Genomic DNA, 22,500 nt, shown 5'->3' on the forward strand with positions numbered 1-22,500 from the left:
GCGTTGTGGCATTTTTTGTTTAAATATTACTATACAAAAATATAAAAATCTGTAAATGAAGACACAAAAGGCAAAGTTACAACACCAATAATCCCATCTACAGTAATACACAGGACTGTTTGAATAGGATTTAAGTGCATATTCTCCTCTCAAAGTGCACCAGATTCATGCTTTCCAATGTAAAGGGTACAAAAAAATTTCGGCCGGGGGGACATGCCCCCGGACCCCCATAGAGGGATCGGGGACCACACCACCGCTGCTGAAAAAAATCCTGCGGGAAACACTGAACCCGATTATTGCGTTTGGGTTTCCTACCTCGGACTCCTAAATCCAGCGCAGCCACAGGCGCGTTGAACCATTTTTGTGACACACAATGATCAAGCTTCAAGTTAGGCACGTTACACGCGTTTGGTGTGGCCGTAGCCCGTGTCCACCAAAAGTGTTTTTTTATGCGGTTTCACCCAAAAAAACGGCTTTGTGTGGACGGGGCCAAGAAGGCGAACACACGTCACCAAGACGGGGAGACAGCGCCAGGCGACTTACGCCACTATCTGCCAATGGATCGTGGATGCCTGGGCTGATATAACAGTCTCAACTGTGGTCCAAGCTTTCACGAAGGCAGGAATAATCACTGAACTGCCAGGCAACAGCAGCGACACTGACTCGGATAATGACGAGAGGGATCCGGGCATGTTGGATGCCGTACTCGCCCAACTGTTCAATTCGGACACACAAGAATTCGAGGGATTCGTAGACGGGGAATGAACTGAAAAAGTGAGCTTATTGTTAAGAGATATTGATATTGATGAGATATTGATGAGATATTGTTAATATGCACATTAACGTTTGAACATCGTTACCATGGGAGTGACCGGAGTTGTCAGAACGCTTAATAAAGTTTGACTTTATCTGACTGTTTTGTTGACATTCCCTTTAGCACAGCTCGGTCTAGTCGATGCATAACGCAACCCCAGTCAAACGTTTGACTGCAGTATCTTCTATTCTATGCGCCTTATAATCCGGTGCGCCCTATACATGAAAACAGTTCTAAAATAGGCCATTCATTGAAGGTGCGCTTGATAATCCGGTGTGCCGTATAGTGCGGAAAATACAGTAGCCCTCGTTTGTATTTCTTTCGAAATGGTGAACTTTTGCATGGAGCCATCTTCTATGTCAGATCCAGTACCCTCCGCCAATGTACTTCAGTTTTATCAACAGCCTCTGTTATCTTAGCTTCAGACGCTGTGGATGTTAGTTTCTGCTGGTGAAGTCCCACCCACTGGCACTGCTCTAATAGGTCTGTAGCGTCAGTGGGTCCCACCCCCTAGAGGGGGGTGGGACTAGTGGTTGTAGTCGTACGAGAATCATCCGCACTTACACTTTCTGTTTTCTTGTACGCAAAAATCGTCATATTGCGTCATAAAAAACAGGAAGTGTTGGAGATCGATACGGATCTCTCCAGTCCCTCCAGAAAATAAGGGAATGATGCTAGACCATTCAAAAATATGCGGGGGGTTCTAAAAATACAAAGCTTATGTGAAATGGGTGAAGTTGCCCTTTAAGCAAACACTCATGTGGTCCAGCCACTGGTCGATCACCAGTACATACATGATGATGCGTGTTTTGGACTTTGAGGAAGTACAGACTGTACCAAACAGGGGGAAGAGGATTCAGACTACTGAGGTTATCAGCTGCATTGAGATGTACAAAGTCACACACTGTTTGTGTGTGTCTCTGTTTGTCTGTCTCTATTTTGTGTTTGCCTCTGTTTTTGCGTGTGTCTTTGTGTAGTTCTCTTTGTGTGTGTCTTTGGTGTGTCTGTTTGTGTGTGTCTCTTTTTGTGTGTCTGTTTGTGTGTGTCTCTTTTTGTATTGGCATGTTGTGTTTTTCTGTTTGTCGGTGTCTGTTTGTGTGTGTGTGTCTCTGTTTGTGTGTGTCTGTTGTAGTGTGTCTCTGTTTGTGTGTTTCTGTTTGTGTGTGTCTGTTTGTGGGTGTCTCTTTGTGTGTGTATCTTTGTTTGTGTGTGTCTGTTTGTGTGTGTTTTTGTGTCTCTGTTTGTGTGTGTCTGTGTGTGTCGATGTGTGTATGTCTGTTTGAGTGTGTCTCTGCTTGTGTCTGTTTGTCTCTGACTGTGTGTGTCTCAATTTGTGTATGTCTTTTTGTGTGCGTCTGTTTGCGTGTCCGTGTGTGTCTTCTTTCACCAACGCTACATGTCCAACAGATGGTACAGACTAATATAGGAGGTGCTTTCGTTGTTTAATGATTGCCCCAAGATTGAAACACGCTACAGACATTACTTTAGGGACATGTACTTCATCAGAGCGCTCGTCCTAACAGCCAAGAGCTCGTTCAACCGTCCCCATCCACCAGAGTCCATCAGGCACGACTGATAAGATCAGGGACCAGACTCGTTCAGAGTCAGCCCACGAACACAGAGATGTTCACCACAGACATGACGTACCACAGACAGGACGCACCACAGACAGGCCTGACAGGGACACCCACATCATCAATGTGAACAGAGACACACTCAATTAAGATTGAGTGATTGAGTGAGGAGAGTTTATCATTAAGCGCTAACGAAGAAGATAGTGAGAGAGACAACAGCTCCGGGCAAGAACTACTGGCACAGAATTGTTCCCGACCCCCTGTACGATTTTCTCTTTGGTAGGTACAGAACCGTTGAGTGGTCTAGAACCAGTTCCCCGTCCCGCCAGCCAGCAGTTGGCGCTGACTCAGCCCTGATTATTAAGTGGGCTGTTTTCAAGTTTACATTCCAAGTCAAATATATATTAATGTTTATATATATTTGGGGGGGGGGGGGGGGGGGGGGGGGTGTTACCAGGTGTTACAGAGGTGGGGGGGGGGGGGGGGGTGTTACCAGGTGTTACAGAGGTGGGGGGGGGGGTGTTACCAGGTGTTACAGAGGTGGGGGGGGGGGGGGGTGTTACCAGGTGTTACAGAGGTGGGGGGGGGGGGGGTGTTACCAGGTGTTACAGAGGTGGGGGGGGGGGGTGTGTTACCAGGTGTTACAGAGGTGTGGGGGGGGGGGGGGGCTGTTACCAGGTGTTACAGAGGTGGGGGGGGGGGGTGTTACCAGGTGTTACAGAGGTGGGGGGGGGGGGTGTTACCAGGTGTTACAGAGGTGGGGGGTGGGGGTGTTACCAGGTGTTACAGAGGTGGGGTGGGGGGGGGGGTGTTACCAGGTGTTACAGAGGTGGGGGGGGGGGGGGTGTTACCAGGTGTTACAGAGGTGGGGGGGGGGGGTGTTACCAGGTGTTACAGAGGTGGGGTGGGGGGGGGGGGTGTTACCAGGTGTTACAGAGGTGGGGTGGGGGGGTGGGGGTGTTACCAGGTGTTACAGAGGTGCTTGATGGTGGAGCCGGGGGGCACCGGGGCCTCCGGGCCGCTCTCCTCGGCGCTGGAGTTCAGCTCGTGGTTCCCACGCAGGAGAGCGAGGGGCGAGCAGGGGCAGTCGTCCCGGGACACGCAGGAGCCCCCGTACAGCACCTGGGGGGGGGGGCGACAGTGAGACTCTCCTCCTGGAGGGGGGGACGTGGACAGGCAGCAGGACAGAGGGGGGGGGGGGGGGATACATCACACTGACCTGTCCTGGGGGGCAGGAGCAGCCCGGGGTGCAGGGGCCCGCCACACACTGGCTCTGGGGCCACAGGTCCTCGCAGGCGTGTGGACACGAGCCGGCACACACACTGAACACCTCGCCACGGGGACACTCTGAGAGGCACACACACACACACACACACACACACACACCCAAACAAAGTGTTGGTATTGTGTACTGTATCTCATCCCGGGCCTTAATCCCTGTGACGATCCCCTGACATTCGAAAGGCATCCATGTGTTAAAGCAACACTTTAATACATAAGATAAGAAAATACATTAGAGGGAGGGAGGGAGGGAGGGAGGGAGGGAGGGAGGGAGGGAGTCAGTTAGTCAGTCAGTCAGTCAGTCAGGGAGCAAGCGAGCGTGTGAGTGGGCGAGTAAGTTTGTGTGTCTGCGTGTGGGTGTGTGAGTGAGTGAGTGAGTGAGTGAGTGAGTGAGTGAGTGAGTGAGTGAGTGAGTGAGTGAGTGAGTGAGTGAGTGAGTGAGTGAGTGAGTGAGTGAGTGAGTGAGTGTGTGAGTGAGTGTGTGAGTGAGTGAGTGAGTGAGTGAGTGAGTGCGTGCATGTGTGTGTACGTGTGCTTGAGCGTGCGTGCGTGTGCGTCCTCACCAGGCAGGCAGCTGCTGGTGTTACAGACGGTGCGCTGCTCCAGCGGTGGGCTGCAGGCCCGCCCCCCGGGCTCCGCCTCCTGCACCAGCGTCTTGTTCCGCACCGACACCCCCCCGCCACACGAGGCGCTGCACTCGCTCCACGAGGACCACTCACTCAGCTCACAGTCGGCTGGGGGGGAGAGGGGGGAGGCGGGTGGGAACGGGGCTGTGATACTCAGACAAGGACCTTTGTAACTTTTGTACCCTAACTTTGTGAGCTCAATGAAATTGAAAATGAAATTCATTTTATTTTGAAATGTCTGTTTCATCATGATTTTCGACTAAGGTTATGAGGGCTAGGAGGAATATGTCAATTTATATTTAGTGTGTTTATCCGGTGTCGGATGTATTGTATTGTATTGTATAGTGTACTATGATTGTGTATTTACTACACTCTTTGTGTAGTTATATCAGTGTGTTGTAATCATGTGTAGGATGGGCCACTTGTGTGGCATGACACGAAAATAAACATACTCAATCAATCAGTCATACAAGGACATCCTGGAGGGGATTGTTTTGTGTGTCTGTATGCAGGGGTGTGGGCAGGTGTGCATGTGTGCAAGTGTGTGTGCAGGTGTGTATGTGTGTGTGTGTGTGTGTGTGTGTGTGTGTGTGTGTGTGTGTGCGTGTGCGTGCGTGCGTGCGTGTGTGCTACCTGGGCAGGCCGGCAGCAGGCAGCTGTCCGTCTGCTCCGTGTCCCCGCAGGGAACCCCGCCCTCTTGCTCCAGGCAGGGGCGTGTCCTCGTCCTCTGGCCACGCCCACATGAGGCAGAGCAGACGCTCCATTGGCTCCAGGGCTGGTAGGCGGGGCAGAGATGCTTGGTGCAGACCAGACGGCTGTTCTCACACACACTGGAGGAGAAGAAAACACAACCATTGGGCCAAGCTGGGGCAAAAGGCAGAGATAGATTGACAAACCTGAATGATGATGTAATGACGAAAAATCTGTAGTTAAGTAGGTAAGGCTGACACTGTTTGTGTGTGTGTGTGTGTGTGTGTGTGTGTGTGTGTGTGTGTGTGTGTGTGTGCGTGCGTGTGTGTGCTGACCAGTCGTTACAGTCCAGCGTGGCGTTCTCCCCCGGGTTGAACTCCAGGCTGCCGTTGCCCGACGGCAAGCCGCAGCGGCAGTCAGCCAGCGGGACGCACTCTCCGTCCTGCAGCAGCTGGCCCTCTGGACAGCGGCATCCTGCCAGAGAGGGGATAGATGATGGTCAGGGAGGAGGGGATAGATGATGACACTCATCAGGGAGGAGGGGATAGATGATGACACTCATCAAGTAGGAGGGGATAGATGATGACACTCATCAGGTAGGAGGGGATATATGATGACACTCATCAAGTAGGAGGGGATATATGATGACACTCATCAAGTAGGAGGGGATATATGATGACACTCATCAAGTAGGAGGGGATAGATGATGGTCAGGGAGGAGGGGATAGATGATGACACTCATCAGGGAGGAGGGGATAGATGATGACACTCATCAGGGAGGAGGTGTATGCAAGACCGACAAGGCCATGCACGGTGTGGATCCCAGTAGACTACCTGAGTGACAGGCTCCCTGTAGACACTGCACGTGCTCCCATAGGTCGGTGCAGCTGCGGGGACACTGATTGGCACAGCCCTCTTGGTAGGTCCGCCCCCGGTCCTCGCAGCGCTCACCTAAAGTCATTACAAAAGAGTAACAGTCAGCAAGCATGACGCTCTCTAGACTAACTGTGGGGGTGCTGTTCCTGGGTACAGGTGTGTTGGGGTGCTATACGACGAGACGCCTGAAAGGGTCCCGGGAAATTCTAGCTACACACCCCCTCCGTTGATTGGTCGACAGAATCATCACTTCCGGGTGACGCGGGGATAAAAACTAACGAACAGTAGCCTCGAGGTATTATTCTTTACAATTAACATGTTGCGTAAAACGCTTGCTTGGGCGAACAAGGAGGTGGAGACGTTCGTCTGCATTCTTGGGGAGGAAGACGTTGTTTACGATGTTTACGTAGCTGCCGCGGCGATCGACATCCGGCCTACCACAAAGGGTACTGTCGGCAGTGGAAACGCGACCTCGGAACTGAGCTGGGCTATACCGCCCCCTCCCTACCGCACCTTTGCGATCTGATCCGTTCCACACCCTGCAGTGGAAACGCGGCATCAGGGTACTGTACCTGGGTACAGGTGTATTAGGGTACTGTACCTGGGTACAGGTGTGTTAGGGTACTGTACCTGGGTACAGGTGTGTTAGGGTACTGTACCTGGGTACAGGTGTGTTAGGGTACTGTACCTGGGTACAAGTGTGTTAGGGTACTGTACCTGGGTACAGGTGTCTGGGGGTACTATACCTGGGTACAGGTGTGTGGGGGTACTGTACCTGGGTACAGGTGTGTGGGGGTACTGTACCTGGGTACAAGTGTGTTAGGGTACTGTACCTGGGTACAGGTGTGTGGGGTTACTGTACCTGGGTACAGGTGTGTTAGGGTACTGTACCTGGGTACAAGTGTGTTAGGGTACTGTACCTGGGTACAGGTGTGTGGGGGTGCTATACCTGGGTACAGGTGTGTGGGGTTACTGTACCTGGGTACAGGTGTGTGGGGGTACTGTACCTGGGTACAGGTGTGTGGGGTTACTGTACCTGGGTACAGGTGTGTGGGGGTACTGTACCTGGGTACAGGTGTGTGGGGTTACTGTACCTGGGTACAGGTGTGTGGGGGTACTGTACCTGGGCAGAGGCCTGTGTTGCAGCTCTGGCTCTGGGTCTGCTGCCTCCTGCAGTGGGGTCCTGGGGAGGGGGCGAGAGGCTGCCTGTGGCGTTGCCTGAAGCCTCCACTGCAGGGCTGGGTGCAGGCCCCCCAGGCCCCCCACGCTCTCCACACACACACGTCTGAGGGGTGGGGCGAGGAAGGAAATTGTGTTTCTGACGGCGCCGTGGTGTTTGTGATAAGTTGTGTTTGGCTCAGCAGATGGAACCATCATCGTCATCATAAAATAAACCAGCTCATGGTTGTTTGTGTGATGAATCCTGCAAATCATTTGTGAGCGTGGTCGTTATCGTGAACAAAACCATTCCTCGATATGGTTCAAGTCTCCTCTCTAGAGACGTACTCCACCACTCTAAGCTCCTTATGATCAAGGATGCAGGGGACTCCACTAGTTTCTTTCGTTGATGGCTGTGCCCTCGAAGTTAAGGAATCAATAAAATCGTCTTTGTAGCTTTGGAACAACTGAATGTTTTATAAACCTGCCCCACTGTGAGTGAGAGGCATCCAGTGATTCCACCTCACTGGTCCCAGTGAGAGGGATCCAGTGTGAGGGCGGAGAGCTGAGTCCGTCAGGCTGCGGTGAGAACTCACCGGAGTTTCCGTTCAAACACATATGCAGGAAGGATGGACGGAAATAAAGATCTTATCCCGCTTATTTACTCTCTTCATCAAATAATAACTATTTGTCCCACAGAAGATGGTCAATGTTTTCTCCACTTCCTTTTCAATTTAAAGTTCACCCTGTATTCCAACTTTGTACTCCTGGGGATGATAACGTTTTCTAAGTGTTATAGAAGTACTTTCATCTAGTTTGGCGGTAGGAACTTGACAAATTATGCTCTCTGCAAAGTTCCTGGGGATGAGGAAGACGAAGGCTACAACAAAGCACTCTTCAAATCCATTCCAACACGATAAAGAGCAGCGGGGATATTGGCTCATATGAGAAATTAACGATTAACGATGCCTCTTTGAATAAACCTGAATTATAGCAGCACCGTTTGCTTCATTTGGAAGTAAATAGAAAAGCGGAATAACAGACTTGACATTTTCTCATTAGCTTTGTTTGTGTACACCAGCGATTGCACGAATATATTATATCATATAATGATGCAATAAGACATATTCTCAGCCATTCCTATTGCAAGGCAGTTCCTAAACAATAACTGTGTATTATCCGGGGGCAGGGTTGTTGTTACTTACTGAATTAAATTGTGAGTTAAATGTGTGGGTTAGGAATGCTGTTGATATATGATTTTGTCTACCTCTTATTGCTATTTATTGTATTTATTAAGTAATTTATTGTGCAAGACCGGAAACTGTGAACTAAATTGCCCATCTTGGGATAAATAACGTTTTTCTAGTCTAATCTAGATGCAGGACAGAGATAGTGTGTCTTGGTTAAAGTGATGCTTCAGTGTTCCTCGCGGTCTCCACTAAAGCTCCTCTGTGTTTGTATTCATGGTTGTCAGTCGGCTGCCACTGCTGGTTCAGCTCTGCATATTGGTATTAAATACTTTCACTTTTACTTTAATTAGATTTTTCTTTGACAACGAATATCGACCTTCAATAATGCTAAACAGATATGCATTATTCAATAGAGAGATGGTTGTTGGTACGATTTTAATTATGTACTACTGTGTTTGCACGTTAATACCTTATATTGCTCATCAATAAGTCAGTTGAGGAGGCATGCTTGTATAAGCATATTTTAGTGCAACCAAGGTTTCCAGGAGCCAATGAAGTTAGAGCTATTAACGATAAAAACATTATCCAATGTTTAAATGAACCATCAGAAATTCTTTCATGGTTACTTTCTGTGCCCTTCGCGTCTCTTTGTCACATTCCAGTTAGAAGCTGCTAATTGCACCCACAGGAACACTTTTGGAGGACGATAAAAAACCTCATTGGCGTCACAGTGATGAGGTGCTTGGCTGTGTGCTGCTGACCACCTGTGTTCTGTCCTCCCCTCTTCTCTCTCGTCCTCCCTCCCTCCCTCCCTCCCTCCCACTGTGGTCCCTTCATTAATTCACCGCCTCGCTCACACTCCGACTAGGCTAGGTTTCAGTGCTCCTGAAACCAGGACCAGCTCCTCATAGCAGGCCTCTACTGTGAGGCGATGATGATCCACTGAGTCCCTGATGGCTCAGCCCCAGTGATCCACTGAGTCCCTGATGGCCCAGCCCCAGTGATCCACTGAGTCCCTGATGGCCCAGCCCCAGTGATCCACTGAGTCCCTGATGGCCCAGCCCCAGTGATTCACTGAGTCCCTGACGTCAGCCCCAGTGATCCACTGAGTCCCTGATGGCCCAGCCCCAGTGATCCACTGACTCCCTGACGTCGGGCCCAGTGATCCACTGACACCCTGATGGCCCAGCCCCAGTGATCCACTGAGTCCCTGATGGCCCAGCCCCAGTGATCCACTGACACCGCGTTCACACTGTACACGTCCGTCAACGGATCCCATTGACTTTGCATGGGGCGCTCTCGCAATGCATTGCCTGCGTCCAAAAGCTGAGAAATGTTCAACTGGCGACGGATCCGTCGGCCAATCAGATCGCGTTACCCATACGCCAGCCACGCCCTCCGTCATCCGTCGCCAGACGTGTACAGTGTGAACGCGGGGGGGGCTCCCAGACGTCGGGCTCAGCCCCAGTGATCCACTGACTCCCTGACCTCCGACTCAGCCCCAGGGAGGGGGTCTGCCTGCAGGAGGGTCTAACGAGCGGTGAAGAGGGTCTCCCGTACCTCGGCACACCGCGGGGTCCGGGCAGGCCCGCTCCTGGCTGAGCGGCCCGGGACACTGGCCCTGCTGCTCCTCCTCAGGCACGGGGAGGCCCGAGTCCAGGTCCAGGCAGGCCCGGTAGCGCCGCTGCAGGGACACCGGGCCGGGCCCCTCGGGCCCCGCAGGGGACAGCTTGCACGGAGAGCAGGGGGTCCACGCCGACCACTCGCTGAGAATGACTGGGGGTCGGGGGGGGGGGGGGGGGGAGCGTGTGTGTGAGTGAGTGAAGAAATTAGTGTGAGAGTGGGTGAGTGAGTGAGTGAGTGAGTGAGTGAGTGAGTGAGTGAGTGAGTGAGTGAGCGTGAGTGAGCGAGTGAGTGTGAGAGTGAGTGAGTGAGTAAATATTGTGAGTGTGAGTGAGTGAGTGAGTGAATGAGTGAGTGAGTGAGTGAATGAGTGAGTGTGTAAGTCGGTTATTGGGTGCGTAATATGAGAGTGCATGAGTAAGTGAATGAGTGTGTTTGTGTGTGTGTGTGTGTGTGTGTGTGTGTGTGTGTGTGTGTGTGTGTGTGTGTGTGTGTGTGTGTGTGTGTGTGTGTGTGTGTGTGTGTGTGTGTGTGTGTGAGTGAGTGAGTGAGTGAGTGAGTGAGTGAGTGAGTGAGTGAGGGAGTGTGAGAGTGAGTGAGTGAGTTAGTGTGAGAGTGAGTGAGTGAGTTAGTGTGAGAGTGAGTAAGTGAGTGAGTGAGCAAATATGTTAGACGTTTATTGGGTGCGTGAGTATGAGCGTGAGTGAGTGAGTGAGTGAGTGTGAGAGTGAGTTTGAGTGAGTGTGAGAATGAGTGAGTGAGCGAGCAAGTGAGCGAGTGAGTGAGTGAGTGTGAGAGTGAGTGAGTGAGTAAGTGATTGGTTGCATGAGTGTGATTGAGTGTGTAAGAATGTGAGGTGGAAGGGAGAGTCAATCAAAGGAGCACGGAGGAGGCATAAGCAATTCAGCAATTCTAATCCCTGCCGGTTCCCCCCAGATGGAGCGGAGCAGGATTCATATGTTATTAATGTGTCATATCTTATCTTACCTTCACACTCTCTCATGTCACACTGCAGAATCCCCTCATGGCAAAAGCTACAGAACAGAGCACAGAGCATGAAATCTCAAACAAACAGGCTACAATATTCAGAACAAAAGCATAAACATTGTACTGCTAAGCCAAGATATGGCTGGAAATAATATTATGATGCATTCAAATGATAGGTGGATCAAGACCGATGTAGAAATGGAAAATCTGTAGATTGCATCATATATTCACATTCTACCCCAGACAGTTTTATCTGGAATATGCAGAGATGGTAAAGACATACAAACAGCAAACAGACAGACAGCAGAGAGTCAAAGAGAGAGTGAGAGAGAGAGAGAGAGAGAGAGAGAGAGAGAGAGAGAGAGAGAGAGAGAGAGAGAGAGAAAAACAGAAACAGGGAGAGAGAAAGAAAGACAGACACGCAGACAAAAATATACAGACAAACGGGGAGACAGACAGAGAGACTGACAGACAAACAGGCAGACGGAGAGATAGAAAGAGAGACAGAGAGAGAGACAGACAGACAGACAGACAGACAGACAGACAGACAGACAGACACAGAGAAAAAGACAGACAGACAGACAGACAGACAGACAGACAGACAGACAGACACACACACACACACAGACAGACAGACAGACAGACAGACAGACAGACAGACAGACAGACAGACAGACAGACAGACAGCAGGGACCCCCACCAGGTGCTGCAGCCCACGGCGAGGGTCTCTCCCTGGGGGACGGTGATGGGCGTGGGGGGCCGGTCGGGGCCGTCCTGCTGGAGGTGGACACAGCCACAGGCCTCCGGAGGAACACAGCTACCGTTGTGCTGCAGCAGCCCCTGGCAGGAGAGGGCGGCACGGCAGATATGTCGGCCCCTGGGCTCTCAGGACCGCCGTGGTCGTGACTTCATTCGAGATCCCATCGCAGACTTTATGGAGATGTGCAAATTGGATTTTTACGAAACACTGCACAATGGAGGAGTTGAGACTCTGGAGTGGGGTTGAGCCGAGGCAAATTTGTCGATGGTTTCGTGCTTGGATAAACGTGATGAATTGACCTCAATAATTGAATGCTCCACGTACACAAACAATACGGCCATTTGTTTTTATTGCTCGGATGTGGGAAGTTTTATTTGGGGAATCAAAACTATTACTGTTCCAATATTTAATACATCTTGATGATGATGAGCTGTATAAGATAAGGATTTAATCATGGGAGAGTTTAGATATTTCTGCCCTACTGAGGTTATCGGAATCTCACAGCATCTGTTGGCGTTTCTCAGAGGATGAACGACCCGTGACGTATTTAGATCCTAAACTCTCATCTGTGCGCTGAATCAGAAGCAGCAGCACTGCTGTGACCCGGTTTTGATGTAAATATATCTGGCTCTTTAAAGGGGACATATTATACCACCAGGTGTGAGTGTGATTAGCCTTACAAGCCGTTTCGAAAATCAGCCCCATATGACATCACGAGTGGGCGTGATGTCAACCATGACAACCATGACTCACGGCGCCTCCTCCAATACCGTTTAGCTCAGCCCCACGCCAACAACAGACTGGAACAGACCTGGCCCTCATCCCTCCTCCTAATTAAAGAGATTGATACGCCTGTTGACATACGCCGTGAGAACTCTTCACTTCTGTCAGGGGAAGATATGAAACAAACCGCACACGTTTTCCACAGACTACCCGACCCTGTGGCGGCGACGTAATGAGGTGAATATTCATTATTGCAAATTCTCTCTTCACGTAAAATGTTAATGGATGATATTTCAATATGCATCGTTTCAATTAGTAATTTCCTGGGGAGGTTGGGGAAATAAAGGTGAGCAAAATGCAACAAATAATCTTCTGCCTCTTTCTTCTAGTCATCCCCTCAAGGAAAATGTGAATGTGTTCTGAAAGTTTTCCGATAAATGGAACATGTTAAGGTTTTCTGATACAAGGAACATGTGAATGTGTTCTGATGCAAGGAACATGTGAATGTGTTCTGATACAAGGAACATGTGAATGTGTTCTGATGCAAGGAACATGTGAATGTGTTCTGATACAAGAAACATGTGAATGTGTTCTGATACATGGAACATGTGAATGTGTTCTGATACATGGAACATGTGAATGTGTTCTGATACATGGAACATGTGAATGTGTTCTGATGATAAATGTGAATGTGTTCTGGTACAACGAACATGTGAATGTGTTCTGATGATACATGTGAATGTGTTCTGATGATACATGTGAATGTGTTCTGATGATACATGTGAATGCGTTCTGATGATACATGTGAATGTGTTCTGATGATACATGTGAATGTGTTCTGATGATACATGTGAATGTGTTCTGATGATACATGTGAATGTGTTCTGATACATGGAACATGTGAATGTGTTCTGATACATGGAACTTGTGAATGTGTTCTGATGATACATGTGAATGTGTTCCGATACATGGCTGGCATGCAGTGCACCACGACCGTACGTTCCACAGCGGCCCGGCGCTCCCCATGTGTGAGCAGCATATGACGCTTTAGGCGTGAGACTGGCAAAAAGTAATTTTCCAGTGACCCGCGTAGGAATAAATCAGTGTCAAACACAAGGAGATTAGCAGCACTGATGCAGCGGGCGGAGGGCGGGGGGCGCTCTCGTTTCTATCAGCATATTTCACTACGGCCCTTCAATCCTCCCGCGACGTGGACCATTACTCAAAGCCCGACGCACTCCTTCCCCTGATAGTCCGGTAAATCACCTGGAGAACTCCCCCGACTTTGGGGTAAAATGACTCCAGAAACATAGCCTCGTCCTCCAAACGTATCTCACTGTTATTGATGGCTGCACACTGCGCTCAGCATCGTCCAATCCAGTCATCTGGAGCGGGTCCACCAGAACTCATCGCAACACGAGAGGTTAAAGGTCGGCCGAGGCCCGCTCCTCAGAATGGGCGCGGACATGAACGAGTGCGCGAGTTTGTTGCGGTTAAGAAGAGACAAAGCCTGAAGTGAGTAAAGAAGACGCAACGATGAAGCTCAACAGGAGCGTCAGGGGTGGAGGGGAGGGGTTAGGTGGATCGTGCTGACCTGCGGGCAGTAGCACCCAGGGGTGCACCCCCCCGCCCCCAGACACAGCTCCGGACGGCCCCGCAGCGCACACTGCTGCTCACAGGGGGCGCCACACTCCGAGTAGAGGAAGGGTGCGTCGCAGCCTGCACAGCAGAGGAAGAAGGAGCTGTCAGCCTGGAGGCTGCTCGGTTAACAGCAGTCATTAAGTTAAGTACCGTATCTGTTATGAGGTTGTGGAATGACTTTAATGATGTAGGATAAGACTATCTCTGGCAAAGAAGACATTTTAAATGGTGCCCTAATGAACTATTTGACTTATTATGTTTACATTCAATGATCAATCACATTGCTGTGCAAATCTGCATAATCGCACATACACACATAAACCAACACATAAACACACACACGTGTTGGCTACATACTGTCACAGAGGCTGAGGTTGCAGGCTCTGCTCTGGGTTTCCACAGGAGAGCATTGCTGCCCCCTGGTGGCCGGGGAGAGAGCCACGCGATGGCGCTGCTGTCTCTGAGACTCGCAGGAACACAGTGACCACTCACTCCACTCCGACATTGGACAGCCTGCACACACACACACACACACACACACACACACACACACACACACACACACACACACACACACACACACACACACACACACACACACACACACACACACACACACACACACACACACACACGCACATCAAAACACACACACACACACAAACACACGCACGCATATGCATACATGTGCATGCACACACACACACACACACAAACACACACATATATATGGTTTTTCACTGATGCATTTTCCTGGAAACATTTAATCACATGTTAAGTGAATTTGAACGTTTCTGTTACCATTCATTCAATTCAGTCTCCTCTAAAAAATCTTAAAAGGTTTTACAGAACGCCTGCGGGAGAAAGATGACGAGACAAAGAAGCACAACTATGACAAGTCTGATTAAGATCTTCACTCAAACAGCGGCGGTCATGGAGGTCAGAAAGGGAACACACTCATACAAAATGGCCGCCATGTTGCCCCACCGGCCCGGGTCGCTACAGCGTTCTATAGAAACCACGGTAACCACAGAGGGCGGTCTCCGCCCCCGGTACCTGGGCAGGGCCGCCTGTAGCACAGCTGGGTCTCCTCCACGCCCCGCTCTGCCTCCACCTCGGGGGGGCAGGCTGCGTCCCCCGCCTCCTCGCACACGCAGCCACGCCGCCGCAGCGCAGAGCCCGCCCCACAGCTGCGGGAGCACGGCGACCACGGCGACCAGGGGCAAAGGTCGTCTGTTGGGGGGGGGGGGGGGGGGGGGGGGAGAGGCGTCAGACCCTCCGTCCAGACCGAAGCCCGCACAAAGGGGTCCCATTGTGGCCTTCTTCACTGTTTATTATTTAATTTGGTTGACCTCATAGAATTGCTTGGTTTTCTAGCACACTATTTGTTCTCCTACTTTTATGAGTATTACCATCCCTATGTGAAACACCCAGTTGCTGAGAATCTTGAGGCATTTAGGATCTAGGTGCTGACAGAGACGTTTCCCGAGGCTTTCTACAAGTCAGTCTACTATGGCTTCAGTGCTACCTTACCAATTTGATTAAATAAAATAATTTCATTTCATTTAAGGTGACATATTATGCCACCAGTTTGGAAAATCTGCCCCTTCTGACATCACAAGTGGGCGTAACCACCTAGATGTGTGCGGGATAGATCAGTCTACTAGCCTGCCCAGTGGACTGTAGCAAACGATGCTCAACTATCCGTCATACATCAAGCTGGAAACGCACACTTGTGGCTTGTAACAGCTAATCACACTCACACTGGTATAATATGTCAACTTTATGTATGACTGTGAAGCTTCGTCACAGGGCCATCATCATCATCATCATCATAATATAAGATAAGATTTACTTTATTCATCTCAGCAGAGAAATTTAGGAAATCATCATCACGTTATAACAAAGAGAAGAATTTCAAAGTGGGTTGAGTTCAGCTCTGATTCATTTAAATGTACATAAAGGGCATTTGGCAGACGCTTTATCCAAAGAGACTTACAAGAAAGAGAAACAACACTATATCGCTCTCGTTACAGGAAGGATGTTCATGGAACCAAGTGCCGAGCACTAACAATCGCTAGGTTAACCCATTCCCCGTACACAACGAAAATAGCTAGGACAAGATGCTACACAATGCTAAGTACTATTTTCAAGTGCAAGGACGTACAACATACATTAAGTGTGTACATTAAGTGGCAGGACGTACAACACACACTAAGTGCTTCAGAGGGGTGTGGGGGGGTGTGAGGGGTAAGGGGGGGCCTCAGCCTGTGCTCTCAGATGGTACGAACCCAGACACGGGGGGGCTCTGCAGTCCTGGACCTCTCGCTCCGGACCCCCGCAGTGGGAGCCGTTGTTGCGCGGGGGGGGGTTGACGCAGGCGCGGGATCGAACCTGTGTACCCTGTCCGCAGGTCACCGGGCAGTCGGCCCACACCGACCACGGCGTCCAGCCCCCGTCCACTGGGGGGAGAGATCGTTTGAACCCGTCCTGAGACTTACTGAGGTCTACAGCGTACAACGCTGCTCAGCTGCGCACATTTATATCAATCTAATTTGGATCGTTTTATATTTGCCATTTACTTTTATTATGGCCTTGCCTATTACTTTGGCCTTTTATTTTATTTTGGCCTTCTCTTTTATTCAACATTAAAACAGATCCTGAAATGTTTCGGGGAATATATGGAGGTTAGGAGGAGGCAGCAGAGAGCCGGCCTCATGAGGTACCTTCTCAGGCCTCATGAGGTAACTTCTAAGCCTCATGAGGTAACTTCTAAGCCTCATGAGGTAACTTCTCAGGCCTCATGAGGTAACTTCTCAGGCCTCATGAGGTAACTTCTCAGGCCTCATGAGGTAACTTCTCAGGCCTCATGAGGTAACTTCTAAGCCTCATGAGGTAACTTCTCAGGCCTCAGACGTTACCTCTCAGGCCTCATGAGGTAACTTCTCAGGCTTATGAGGTACCTTCTCAGGCCTCATGAGGTAACTTCTAAGCCTCATGAGGTAACTTCTCAGGCCTCATGAGGTAACTTCTCAGGCCTCATGAGGTAACTTCTCAGGCCTCATGAGGCAACTTCTCAGGCATCATGAGGTAACTTCTCAGGCCTCATGAGGTAACTTCTAAGCCTCATGAGGTAACTTCTCAGGCCTCAGACGTTACCTCTCAGGCCTCATGAGGTAACTTCTCAGGCTTATGAGGTACCTTCTCAGGCCTCATGAGGTAACTCCTCAGGCATCATGAGGTAACTTCTCAGGCATCATGAGGTAACTTCTCAGGCATCATGAGGTAACTCCTTAGGCCTCATGAGGTAACTCCTTAGGCATCTTGACGTAACTTCTCAGGCATTATAAGGTAACTTCTCAGGCATCATGAGGTAACTCCTTTGACAACATTAGGTAACTTCTCAGGATGACTGAGGGCAGACCCACCTCTGCACTCGATCTCCTGGCAGTATTCTCCCTCCGGGGTGCAGGTGCTGAACACAGGAAGAGGAACAGGGACAAATGAGAACCAGCACTCAGTTCTCAGTGTGTGTGTGTGTGTGTGTGTGTGTGTGTGTGTGTGTGTGTGTGTGTGTGTGTGTGTGTGAGTGTGTGTCTGTTTTTGTTTATTCAACTGTGGCAAATGTGTGCATCCATACCTGTGTGGAGACATAATCAATATGTTTATTGTTTCAAATTAATTGGAATAGAACTGTTCATGCAATGTTTTGTCTGATGTGTGCGTCTGTTGATCGTGTCTGTGTGCATGTGTGTGCATGTGTGTATGCATGTGTGTACGTGCGTGCGTGGTGTGTACGTGCATGTGGACGTGCTTGTGTGTGTGTGTGTGTGTACATGCGTGCGTGTGTACGTGTGTGTGTGTGTGTGTGTGTACGTTCGTGCGTGTGTATGTGCGTGCGTGCGTGTATACGTGTGTTGGTACGTGCGCGCGTGCGTGTGTGCATGCGTGTGCGTGCGTGTGTCCCCTCACCATTGCTGACACTCCCCCTGCAGCCATGTGTCTCCCACCCAGAGGTCCTGGTCGTCATGGACACAGAGGCGCGGGCACGGCCCCGGGTCACATGACTTATGCTGGACCTCCTCAAACTGGCAGCTGGCCCCGGGGGTCTCAGGGGTCATGGACCTGAACCAATCAGAGCACAGACACATTGTGGTCTCTGGGGTCAGGGGTCATGGACCTGAGACCAATCACAGCACAGACAAAAAGTGGGTTCCATCCGGTCAAAATGATTCATCATTTGAAGATAAAGTGTCCCCCTCGTCTCTCTCACCTGTATCGTGTTCTCTGGCCCCGCCCACAGGAAGTGCTACAGGAGGCCCAGTTGGACCAGGAGCTCCAGGAGCAGGCGTCCTCGCAGCTGTGATTGGTGCAGAGCAGCTGTCCGTCGGAGCAGCTGCAGTTGTTGCAGGAGACCTGGTGGGAGCTGCCGGCTGCCCAGGTCTGACCCAGAGAGTCCACGCAGTCACACTGCCACAGCTGCACACACACACCCTCCTGCTGCAGCTGGCCTGCACGCACACACGCACACGCACACACACACACACACACAAGGCAAACAAACAAACAACACACACACACACAAGACAAACAAACTTCATCTGTGTGCTTCGGTTTCAACAGGAACTAAGTCTGGTTAAATCAATGGCCCAGACTGGGTGGGGCTGAGGGGGCGGGGCAGAGAGGGCGGGGCGGGGCAGAAGGGGCGGGGCAGACAGGACCCACACGGTGCAGCACGGTACCTTTGGGGCAGCGGCATCCGGGCTGACACTCTGCGTTGCCATGGCACTCGATGCCCTGCTGCAGGTCCGAGCAGCGCTGGGGACACTGGTTGGCACACAGCGCCACCTCCTGGCCAGGAGGACAGCCCTTCTCTTCTGGGCCCGAAACACGGAGCTCGTTAGCATTGTACTGCTTCACACCCTCCACACCAATACCACAGGCTGCAGCTCGTTAGAGGAGAGCTCGTTAAGGGACCTCCAACGCACTGACCAACACCATCACAGTGACCAACACCATCACAGTGACCAACACCATCACACTGACCAACCAGTGACCAACACCATCACACTGACCAACACCATCACAGTGACCAACACCATCACACTGACCAACACCATCACACTGACCAACACCATCACAGTGACCAACACCATCACAGTGACCAACACCATCACACTGACCAACACCATCACAGTGAACAACACCATCACAGTGACCAACACCATCACAGTGACCAACACCATCACACTGACCAACACCATCACACTGACCAACACCATCACACTGACCAACACCAACAGTGACCAACACCATCACAGTGACCAACACCATCACACTGACCAACACCATCACACTGACCAACACCATCACAGTGACCAACACCATCACACTGACCAACACCATCACACGTGAGTGCGTGCGTGCGTGCTTGCGTGCGTGCGTGCGTGCGTGCGTGCGTGCGTGCGTGCGTGCGTGCGTGCGTGCGTGCGTGCGTGCATGCGTCTCACCACAGGGCTTGGTGCTGCAGGGCTTCACCTGGTTCTTCTCCCCCTCACACTTGAGGCCTCCGTTCTTGGGCGGGGGGCTGGAGCAGGACCGGGTGCGTATGGAGCGCCCCCCACCACACACCTTATCACAGCGGGACCAGGGGCTCCAGCGGGACCACCCCCCGTCCACTGGCACACACACACACACACACACACACACACACACACACACACACACACACACACACACACACACACACACACACACACACACACACACACACACACACACACACACACACACACACACACTTTCTTTACATCCAGACATCAAATTATCCTACAGAAATCTGCCCCGCCCCGTCCCGCCCCTCACCTCTGCAGGGCCGGATGTTGCAGAAGCGCTGCTCCTGGTTCCCGTCCAGGATGTCGTGGCACCAGGCCCCGCCGGGCCCCGGGGCCACGAAGGTCCTCAGCCTGAGCTGCTGGCCCACGCCGCAGGAACGCGAGCAGGTCACCCACGGGGCCCAGACCGTCCAGGAGCAGTTCCTGCTAACGCAGCCCTCCCCCTCGCACACGGCCCCGCCGTCTGGGGCACACAGAGACACACACAGAGACACACACACACAGAGACACACAGACACACACATACACAGACAGACGCACACATGCACGCACCCACACACACAGACACATACAGTCAGCCACAGGAACAGAATGCAAATACTATTTTATACATTCACAAGCAGGATACAACAATCAATAAAGAAGATTAAATTAATACTTCTTCCTGGAGCCGCAGCAGGGACAGTGTGTGGAGTGCTCCACTCTCTACACTACAAGGTCTACGTTGTGTTACGTGGTATAACGTGGACCAGATGGTAGACCCCTGTGGACTGAGAGGGGGGGGGTGGGGGGGTGTACCTGGGCACTGGGGCAGGTTGCAGGCCTTCTCCTGGTGGGGGGCCCCGGAGCAGGGCGGGCTGACGCAGCGGCGCTGGCGGGTCTTGGTGGCGGGGGTGTGGGCGTCACTGCAGGTCCGGCTGCAGGGGCTCCAGGAGGACCAGGGGGAGAAGCCCGCGTCGTCGTCTGGGGGGGGGGGGTCACGCAGGTCAGAGGTCAGAGAGGGGACGGCATGGAGGGGTGACACAGGTCAGAGGTCAGAAAGGAGACGGCTTGGATGGGTGACACAGATGTGAGGTCAGAGCATCAGGGGGAACATGAAAGGGTTACGCAGGTCGGAGGTCAAAGTGTCAGAGGTCAGTGGACGGCATGAAAGGGTTACGCAGGTCAGAGGTCAGAGAGGGGATGACATGAGAGCGTTACACAGGTCAGAGGTCAGAGAGGGGATGACATGAAAGCGTTACACAGGTCAGAGGTCAGAGAGGGGATGACATTAAAGCGTTACACAGGTCAGAGGTCAGAGAGGGGATGACATGAAAGCGTTACACAGGTCAGAGGTCAGAGAGGGGATGACATTAAAGCGTTACACAGGTCAGAGGTCAGAGAGGGGATGACATGAAAGCGTTACACAGGTCAGAGGTCAGAGAGGGGATGAAAGCGTTACACAGGTCAGAGGTCAGAGAGGGGATGACATTAAAGCGTCACACAGGTCAGAGAGGGGATGACATGAAAGCGTTACACAGGTCAGAGGTCAGAGAGGGGATGACATTAAAGCGTTACACAGGTCAGAGGTCAGAGAGGGGATGACATGAACGCGTTGCACAGGTCCGAGCGTGTGTTCTACCTGGTGTGCTGGGGGCTTCTGTAGGACCGACGAGCACTAGGGAAACACAGAGAAGGTTAACGTGTGCCGGCAGGGTGGAACTGTAGGATTAAATATTAAGTATCGAGAGCTGTATAAAACGGTGCTACAAAGGGAAAGCCGGAACGACCTGATCCGTCTGTCCGTTGATTTCCTCCAATAACTCTCCAACACTATAACTTGTGAACGTGTTCACGCGTAATCTAATATAAGAACAAAGATAATGTATTCCCCCTCCTCCTCCCAGGTAGCTCCTCCACTAGATCGGGGCCCCTCTGAGGGCCCTCGTTGCCCCGGGCGGTCTCTCTCCAGGCCCCCGTCAGTGGCCTGTCTCCGTGCTCACCGGGGCAGTCCGGCGCCTGGCAGTAGGTGTTCTCCAGACGGACCCCATGGCAGTCCCGTCCTCCGTGGGCGGGGGGGGGCTTGGTGCAGCCCCGCGACCGGCTCTTCAGACCCAGGCCCCCGCAGGACAGGGAGCAGGGGCTCCAGGGGGCCCAGGGCGCCAGGCCCCCGTCCAGGGGGCAGTGGGCCAGGGAGCAGTCCCACAGGCCGTGCTCACAGGAGCTGAGGGGCGGGACACGAGGCCACCGGGGTTAACGACAGTGAGGACGTCACACGACCGATGAGCGGTTCACTACTGTGGGATGGTTGGGGAGGGAACAGCGGGGACAGAGCAAAGGGCCTGTGTTCATGAGTAGTGGTGCTGAGGAGGAGGAGAACGATGCAGTGATGATGAGGATGATACAAAGGATGATGATAAGCATAATAAGGATTGGGATGATAAAAAGGATGATAAAAAGGATAATGAGGAGGATGGACATCCTGAAGATGATGACGATCATGAGGCTGATGAGGATGAGAATGATGATGACCATGATAATGAGGATGTTGATGATGAGGTTGAGGATGAGGATGCTGATGAGGATGCAGATGATGCTGAGGATGCGGATGCTGATGCTGATGTTGATGATACTGACGATGATGATGATGAGAATGATGCTGCTGAAGATGATGATGATGATGATGAGGATGCAGTTGATGCTGAGGATGCTGATGATGCTGATGCAGATGATGCTGATGACGTTGATGCTGATGCTGATGATGAGGATGATGCTGATGATGCTGATGCAGATGATGCTGATGCAGATGATGCTGATGACGTTGATGCTGATGCTGATGATGTTGATGCTGATGATGAGGATGATGCTGCTTGATGAAGAAGATGCTGATGACGCTGCTCTTCACCAGGAGCTGCAGTCGTGCTGCAGGGTGCTGCCGGGCGGGAGCTCCTCCCCCTCCGAGA

At 51.5% G+C, this 22,500-nt stretch overlaps 1 protein-coding gene across 1 annotated transcript in view; it reads right to left on the minus strand.

Moving 5' to 3' along the window:
* Window positions 1-2,418: 2,418 nt before the first annotated feature.
* Window positions 2,419-22,500, minus strand: part of sspo (SCO-spondin) — a 90,774-nt gene continuing 70,692 nt past the window's right edge. The window contains 25 exon segments of the mRNA XM_060045785.1: window positions 2,419-2,488; window positions 3,353-3,510; window positions 3,608-3,735; window positions 4,233-4,403; window positions 4,929-5,125; window positions 5,321-5,459; window positions 5,820-5,936; window positions 6,985-7,146; window positions 9,770-9,985; window positions 10,820-10,866; window positions 11,520-11,659; window positions 13,897-14,021; window positions 14,301-14,456; window positions 15,000-15,176; window positions 16,235-16,405; window positions 17,372-17,418; window positions 17,916-18,068; window positions 18,217-18,454; window positions 18,686-18,820; window positions 19,454-19,621; window positions 19,809-20,021; window positions 20,357-20,521; window positions 21,180-21,215; window positions 21,541-21,761; window positions 22,443-22,500. The exon segment at window positions 22,443-22,500 is cut by the window's right edge and continues 88 nt beyond it. Of these exon segments, the coding sequence (XP_059901768.1) occupies window positions 2,419-2,488; window positions 3,353-3,510; window positions 3,608-3,735; window positions 4,233-4,403; window positions 4,929-5,125; window positions 5,321-5,459; window positions 5,820-5,936; window positions 6,985-7,146; window positions 9,770-9,985; window positions 10,820-10,866; window positions 11,520-11,659; window positions 13,897-14,021; window positions 14,301-14,456; window positions 15,000-15,176; window positions 16,235-16,405; window positions 17,372-17,418; window positions 17,916-18,068; window positions 18,217-18,454; window positions 18,686-18,820; window positions 19,454-19,621; window positions 19,809-20,021; window positions 20,357-20,521; window positions 21,180-21,215; window positions 21,541-21,761; window positions 22,443-22,500 (3,608 nt within the window).

The sequence above is a fragment of the Gadus macrocephalus genome, chromosome 23 (genome assembly GCF_031168955.1).
Source record: "Gadus macrocephalus chromosome 23, ASM3116895v1".
Classification (NCBI taxonomy): domain Eukaryota; kingdom Metazoa; phylum Chordata; class Actinopteri; order Gadiformes; family Gadidae; genus Gadus; species Gadus macrocephalus.